This window comes from Chrysochloris asiatica, unplaced genomic scaffold (genome assembly GCF_000296735.1).
Source record: "Chrysochloris asiatica unplaced genomic scaffold, ChrAsi1.0 scaffold00092, whole genome shotgun sequence".
Classification (NCBI taxonomy): Eukaryota; Metazoa; Chordata; class Mammalia; order Afrosoricida; family Chrysochloridae; genus Chrysochloris; species Chrysochloris asiatica.
The window spans coordinates 11863788-11871799 of record NW_006408610.1 but is presented as its reverse complement, the minus strand read 5'-3'; the positions used below and the strand labels follow the sequence as shown (position 1 = coordinate 11871799).

Here is an 8012-nt window from a genome sequence, read left to right as displayed (position 1 = left end):
CCACTTAATAGTTTTGGGGTGTGGGTTCGTGGCAGGGAGTCATTATGTCAGAAAGGGAGTGATTAAGACAGCGGTTTCTGTTACAGGCTTGTTAGCATTCTTGAACTTGAAGCCAGGGAGACTGCCTCAAGTCTAGGGTTTTCTTCCAGGGCAGTATCAACGTTAGAAGCTCATGATGGAGGCAGCACCTTGTTTTTTAAAGAGCTCTCCCTCACTGCCATTAAGTTGATTTTGACTCACAGTGATCCTGTATAGGGTTTCCGAAGGAGCTCTGGTAGCATAGTGGTTACGAATCGGGCTGCGAACCTTAAGGTCAGCGGTTCGAAACTACCAGCCGCTCCGCAGGAGAAAGATGAGGCTTTCTACTCCCGTAAAGATTTACACCCTCGGAAACCTTGTACAGGGTCGCTATGGGCCGGACCCGACTCGATGGCACTTAACAACAACAACAACAACAACAACAACATCTCTACAGGAGTAGAATGGCTCTCATCTTTCACCTGCAGAGTGACTGGTGGGTCAGCAGTCCAGTGCTTATCTCGCAGTGCCACCAATAGGAAGGAGAAAGGAGTCCTAATGGCACAGAGGACCAGGCTTCTCAGGAGAAAGATGAGGCTGCCTGCTCCCATCACAATTTAGTCTCACAAAGCCTTCAGAGCAGTGCTACTTGGTACCTATAGGTTTGCTAGGAGTTGGCATCCAGTTGATGGAAGTGGGGTTTAGGGAAGGAGGAACCCTGGTGGTGCAGTAGGTTAAGTGCTTGGCTGTTTACCAAAAGGTTGGTGGTTTGAAACTACCAGCTGCTCTGCCCTGTGGGGCAGTTCTACTCTGCCAACTATAGGGTTGCTATGTGTAGCTAGCTATGTGTATCAGCTTGAAGGCAGCAAGTGGTTTTTGGAAGGAAGGAGAGGGTCATTTTCCTCCTCCAAGTCTCCCTCCCACGCTGCCTTGGGCAGAATTACTGCCTGCTTTGTATTGTGTTAGTATATTACCTCTTAGGTTTGGCATTGGAAATACCTGTCTTTCTGTTAAGAAACATCACCTTCCTCCAGAAACTCCACTGTTTACACTGGAAGGATACTTTGGGGTTCTTTGCTAATTACTTCTGCCACCCAAACTGCCCAAGTGCAGCTGAACAACTGAGAGGAGCCAGCCTGTGTAAGAAATTAGCATTGACGATTAGGGAATGCTGTAGGTTGGTAGCTCCATGAATCTAACGGGTGTAGTATTTCCACAGAGAAGGTGGATCTGCAAGGTTTGGGGTGGACCTTTGGAGTCTGGTTTTGATGGAGGTGGTCCATCGGCTCTGAGAAGCTCAGCTCTGGATAGCTGTCTGAGAGACACAGATTGCCTTCTGAGCTTGCATGCTCTACTATGGCACATCAGAAAGAAACAGCGCTCGTTTGGGTTCCTTGTTTGCAGTGGCTGAAACTGAAGGGTGTCAGAGTGGGGCTCACTGTCCTGGAGAAGACTGCCAATAAAGAGCGTGGCACCCTGAGGCCGCTTTGAGTCTACCCTGGGTTCTTCCCTAAGCTTCTGTCTCTTCTCCGAGGACCTGACCCCATCTTGTAGTGGGGTCCCCTCAGGCCTCGTCAGACTCACCACCAGGATATCTACCATGGCTCCCTTCATAACTCCTTGTTGGAGGTCTTTCTCCTTGATTGTTGGGTGTCATACTCATTTTGAACCTGCATAGGGTTTCTGAGAAGCAACTAGTGGGTTTGAACCGCTAACCTTGCCGTTAGCAGTCTAGTGCTTATTCTCCAGTGCCACACCAGGACTTCTCTCCTTTTCTTGTAGTCAAGTGCCGTTGAGTCAATTCTGCCTTGTAGCAATCCTAGATAGGGTTTCTGAGGAGCTGCTGGTGGGTTTGAACCACGAACCTAGTGGTTCACAGATCCTGCAGCACCACACAGACCTTAAACATCCTACATTCCATGGAACAAATTCTAAAAGCATCTTCTCTTGGTAACTTGGCTTACAAGTGTCAGGCCTTGCCCCAGGCATGTTTTCTCCTGGATACTTAAGTCTGCTACAGACTTAGCGTGTCACAGGGCCACATGGCAATCAAAGCCATTTGTTTAGAGTAGTATCATTTGATTCCAACTCGTAGGGACCCTGTCCAACAGAGCAGAACCTCCCCCTAGAGTTCCCGAGACTATTAATCTTTATGAAATCAGATTTGCCTCATCTTTCTCCCACAGAGAAGCTGGTGGATTCTAACTGCCAACCTGTTCGCTTCCAAACACTTACCCCGCTGTGCCACCAGGGCCCCTTGGAGTAGTGTCTATGGTGGGCCAATAATGATTTGACAAGACTGAACCATTTATAAGTTTGTCTCATTCTATCAGAAATTTTCATTTCTAGATAGAACATTGTTAGCATCCATCTGTGAGCCAAAATATGTTATTTCAGTGTTGACTTGGGGTTGTGTTTTGGGCAGCTTGCCTCTAAATGTCAAAATTGCTTCAGAGACTATTGTTCAGCTTCCCGCCCCAGATAACAGCAAATGTACACAAACTCTTCCAAGAGCTCCCTAACTTTATGTTGGAAAAGTGTGAAATCTGTGAAACATTTCACTCTGGATATTTGCTGTAGCAAATCTAAAGTCTGGATTAACAAAGAGGTCTTTTGTGGTTGTTAGCCCCGGTTCTTTACTTTCTAGTCTCTCTATGACCTGCCTGTGGAGCTCACCTCAGACATGAGAATCACCAGGGGAGAGTTTTGAAACAAAAATGGTGCCATGACCACATCCTAACCAATTTCATCAGAATCCCTGGGGATGGGACCTCAAATAGGTATTGTTTTTTTTTTTTTTTTTAAAGCTCCCAGGTGATTCGAATGCGCAGCTAGGATTAAGAAACACTGCTCCAGTCTTATGCTTTCTTTGTTCCATATTCAGTTGTATTTTCCGGGGATTCAGATATATTAGGCTAATCGTGGACATTTATCCCTCAGAGTAAATACAGAAAGGAAAATTCATAGAAGAAGGGAGAGACAGCGAGAGAGCTCAGACCTTGAAAATACAAGCCTCTCAAATTTTCCAGCTTTTGCCATTTAGGTAATCTTGGTGTAGGGCTAGGAGAAGGCCTGGAATTAAGACTGCCGTGGACTGAATCAAGAGATAGTAATTTGTTGGCTGCTGGGCTGCATCTGACCTACAGATTTTTCTTTGGCTTGCCGTGTGGTTGTACGTGGCAGTTTTGTAAAATGTGAATGCCAACCTCTATAAATGAGGTACTCATGAAAGCATTCTCTTAGATGTGATATTGTTTGCCTAAAGGTGGTGGTGGTTGTATGCCGTCGAGTTGATTCCAACTCATAACGAAACTTGTATAGAGTTTCTGAGGCTGTAAATCTTCATGGGAGCAGAAAACCTCTTCTTTCTCTCAGGGAGTGACTGGTAGAGTCGAACTTACGATCTTGCATTTAGCAGCCTGGCTCGGAATCCCCCACAGGACCAGGGCTCCTTGGATTTTTGAATTCCTTGATTCTCAGTTACCTCATGAGGATGTTAACTGAATTGAAAAGAGTATGACCTGGAAGCTTTCCTTCTAATTCTGCTATCAGAAGGGAAAATGGGTTTTCATATTGATACTCTGGTTTCATCTTTTGAGAAATTAAGTACCCACAAAGAGTTGTTAGGTGCTGTTGAGTTGATTCAGACTTATAGGGACCCTACGCACAACAGAACAAAACGCTTCCCAGTCCGGCACCATCCCCACGATCATTGTTGTGTTTGAACCCAGTGTTGGATCCACTCATTCATTCTCCTTTTGAGGGTCTTCATCTCTTTCTCTGGCCCTCTATCAAGCATGATGTCCTAATCCCGTGACTGGTCCCTCTTAATCACATGTCCAAAGTACCCACAAAGAAATAACAGTTTGGAGTTTAGTCTTGATTTTACTTTATAATTTAGGACTAAACTCGGGCTGCTAACCTCATGTCAACAGTTCGAAACTACCAGCTGTTTCCATGGGAGGAGGAGGCTTTCTGCTCCTATAAAGATTTATAGCCTCAGAAACCCTATACAGGGTTGCTGAGTTGGAACCGATTCCAAAGCATAGAACCACCCATGACCACCTGTTTCTTATCTATGTGGGGATAAGACTAATTTCTAAGGTTCTACTTCTGACTTGGGAGTCCTGGTGTGGCACTGTAGCATAAGCACTGAAATGACAGGCTGGTTTGAACCCCAAGTCCAGCAGTTCAAATTCACCAGCTGCTCCTTGGAAACCCTATAACAGGGTTGCTAGGAGTAACAACAACACTTCTGACTTCTTGGAATCCCAAGAATGGTAAAAGAATTGAATGGAGACAGCTTGGTGAGAGAGCGCTCGGTGTATAAAGGTGGTGAAGAAACACTGTTATGCCAGCCTGAAGTCTGGGAAACCAGGAAAGAGCTGGAACCAACCAGTGGAAGCTACATTGAGCTATTTGGGTTCTAACCATCTTGACTTGATGGCACTTAACAACAAAATCATCTAACCAGAGTCCTGGTGTAGCTCTATAGGCTAAGTACTGGATTGCTATCCACAAGGTCAGTGATTCAAACCCATCTGCTGCTCCTTGGAAGCTCTGTACCGGGTCTATGAAGGAACCAACTTGAGGGCCCTTAACAATAACCATGTGACCAGGCCCAAAGATGGAATGGGTAGTTTGGGAGCGAGGGAGGGCTCCTTCACTGCAGATGTCCACCCAGGCCAAGCAGCCACTTGGAGGGTCCACACTTAAAGACAGTAAGTTTCAATCTTGAAGTAAGTTCAAGGAAGAGTGGCTTTCTGGGACCCTGTGATGCTGCATCCACAGACCAGGACAGTGTGCACCTCAGATGTTTTTAAACACTGTATTTAAAGTTATTTATTTCTTAAAAATATTTACGACAGTAAAGGTCGTCAATGCAACAAGGGGACAGATGCCTTTGAGGTGTCCAGCCCCCTTTTCATTTCTATCTCAAAACAAGGTCAAGGTATAAATTACTCCGCTGGGCACCAGGCATGCCCCTTGTCCTCGGGGCGCCATGACAGGTGGTACCACGTGTTCCGCCGGCCCGCGGATCTTTGCCACCAAGGCTGCACAGGCTCCGGAGTCCCAGCACGGGCTTTATTCAGTGCATACCAGAGAGGACCCCTCATCAGCGTCGCCTGAGCCTCTCTCCTGTCCACCAGTGGGCGTATGGAGGGACAGGAGGCAGTGTGTGTATTGGGAATGCAGAAAGGGGCGCCCCACCGTCCCAGCTGCCAGTACCGGCTGCGGGAAGACTTGGGAATGTGGAGCCCTCGCGCTTCCCGAGAGGTACCTGGGAACAAAGCGGGGAGGGGCGGAAGCCAGGAGGAGGGGGCGGGAGGTGTGGGAGGCGGTCAGTGTGAATCACGTGGGTGGGGCCTCCACCTGCCCGTCCGTCACAGTCTCCGCATCCCAGAGTCCAGCAGCTGTCACCAGCAAGCCCTTGGGCTCGGGTTCATTCCTGGGGAGCCCGGGAAGGGGGTGGGCGTGACTCGGGAGCCAAGGCACGTGGTGGGGTGGGAGGACGACGCAGGTTTAGCTCTTGCAGTCCCTTAGGTCCTTGTGGATTTAGAGGTGGGAGTGTGCTGAGTGGGCGTGTATTTACAGTCTTCCTCCCAGGATAGGGAGGATTAGGACTTCAGTCTAGCACCAGCTGGACTGGGGCCGCAAATGCCTCCACAGAGCCTGGGCGGCTTTGGAGGAGTAAGCGGAGCGGAGGTCCCTTTAAATCCGTAGGGATCTGTGTGTGTGGGGCCCTGACCTGCAGGTAGGGCAGTGCCTCATTAACCAGACTTGAGTTCCCTCCGGAGCAGGTCTTCCGGGAGAGAAGGTGAGTGCAAAGCCAGCCGGCGTGCGCCTAGCCCTCTCGCCTCAGCCTCCGCCTGGGCCCGTTCCTGGCCGCCTTCAACTCGCAGCCTCCTCCTGAACCTCACTCCAACACTTTGGGGTTAGGGTCCAGGCTGGTCTCCTTCCTTCGCCTGGCACTTTTAAAGAAGCCGAGCTGTGGGGAAGTCAAGGGAGTTGTCTCAGGGGTGGACAGGGTCTGCCTCCCCTCCCTGCTGTCCCCTCACTTACCTTGCTCAGGCCTCCCTCTGAGGACAGCCCTGAGGACCCTAGCTCACTCGAGCAGCCCCCATCCACCAGAAGTCCCCCTGGGGGACTGAACATGGCCCTCATAATTGCTGAAGGAGCTCTGGTAGCGTAGCGGTTGCTAACCACAAGGTCAGCAGTTTGAAACTACCAGCTGTTCCTCTGGAGAAAGATGAGGCTTTCTGCACCGGTAAAGATTTACAGCCTCGGAAACCCTGTACAGGATCTCTGTGAGTCAGAACTGATTCCATGGTACACCACCAGTATAATTGCTTTAGGGGAAACTTAAACAAGGGGATGTTGCCCTGGGCAGGAAGTAAGAAGTCATGTTGGCTCCTACCAACTTGCTGTGTGACCCTGCCCCAGTAAACAACCCTCTCTGGGCCACCTTCACCTCATCTATAATAGGAGGAGGCTGAGATGGGGGTTCTTAATCTGAGGTTTAGAGACAGAGAAGGGCTTTACAGCCTGACATTGTTGGAGAATCTTAGTCAGTTATGTGTACTTGCTTTTCTTTTGATAAGAGAGGCCCACAAAAGGGTCAGCACTGAAAGTTGAGTGTCCTCTGCAGGCCCTAGCCCATCTGCCACTGGGGTGAGCGACTGGCAACAAGCAGGTTGGGGAGGAAATTTGGTGTGTAGCCAGCTCCCAAGGGGGAGGCCTCCTTGGGGAATGGCCACACCACAGAGCCCAGAGAATGGAGCCCAGGCCAGGGCTGATGCTATTTCCACCCCCATCCTGCAGGGTCCTCACCTTCCACAGTGCCAGGACCAGCAGGGCCAGGAGCAGGAAGCCTCCCAGTGAGCTGGCCACAATGACCCAGATAGGGATCTGCGAGTCTTCTTGCTTTGAGATCTCAAAAGTGATCTGCAAGGGAAGGGGTGGAGCAAGGGCAACAGCTTTACTGCAGGGCCGGAGGGGAGATGCTGGAGGGATGGGTGATACCGGTCAGCAGAGGTCTCAGAGCTCCCAGCCCTGCACAGTGGATGCCTGAATCTAGTAGCCCAGGGATCCTGCCTCCTTGAGACACTGTCTGCCTTTGGCCTCTGGCTGCCCCTCGCTCCTTGGACTCTCCTTCCACCTCATTGGCTACTATTTCTCTATCTTCTTTGCTGCTTCCTCCTCTTCCAAATTTCTAAATTTCTGTGTGCTCCAAGGTATAGTCCTTGAACCTCTTCTTTACCAGGTTCAAGACACTGCATGGGCCTACAGTACTTTTAGGGGCCCGACAACATGTTTTTAATTTCTTTGAAAACCAGAGGAGTTTTCAAAGTTTAACATTCAGGTTTTGTGAATATAATTCAGCCTCAATTATATCCATCTTTATATGTAGGTGGTTGTAAAATAGAATTTTAAATGTTTTCCTGGAGAAAGGGGTCCATGAAATCAAAAGTGGTTAGGCCAACCAAAACCCTAAAGTGACCCTGGTCTGTGACTTTAACCATTTATATGCCATCCACTCTCACACTTGCCTCTTCCACATGAACTCTCCCCTGAATTCTAGACTTATATCCAACTATCTCTTTGACATTGCCTGGCATCTTGAATCCAGATGCTTGGAAGTTGATTCTGACTCATTGCGACCTTAATGTGTGTCAGAGTAGAACTGTGCTCCACACATAGGGCTTTCAAGGACTGCTTTTTCAGAAGTAGATCATCAAGCCTTTCTTCTGAAGTGCCTCTGGGAGATTCCAGCCTCTAACCTTCAGTTAGCAGTCCAGGGTGTTATTTTTTTTGGCTGTTGTTGTTAAGTGCTATCAAGCTGTTCCGACTCATAGTGACCCTGCATAGGGTTTCTGAGGAACGGCTGGTGAGTTTGAACTACCAACCTTATGGTGGAGTGCTCATCCCACAGCGCCACACTAGGACTCGCTGGCATCTTTGTTGTTGTTGTTGTTGTCAGGTGCCATCGAGTC

The 8012-nt window shown here is 48.9% G+C and overlaps 1 protein-coding gene across 1 annotated transcript in view; it reads right to left on the bottom strand.

Annotated features, from left to right (window-relative positions):
• Positions 1 to 5935: 5935 nt before the first annotated feature.
• ITGA11 (integrin, alpha 11) overlaps positions 5936 to 8012 on the bottom strand; it is a 164904-nt gene continuing 162827 nt past the window's right edge. The window contains exons 29-30 of the mRNA XM_006866554.1: positions 6850 to 6963; positions 5936 to 6007 (exon numbers count right to left, since the gene is read on the bottom strand). Coding sequence (XP_006866616.1) covers positions 5936 to 6007; positions 6850 to 6963 — 186 coding nt within the window. The remainder of the gene's footprint in view (positions 6008 to 6849; positions 6964 to 8012) is intronic.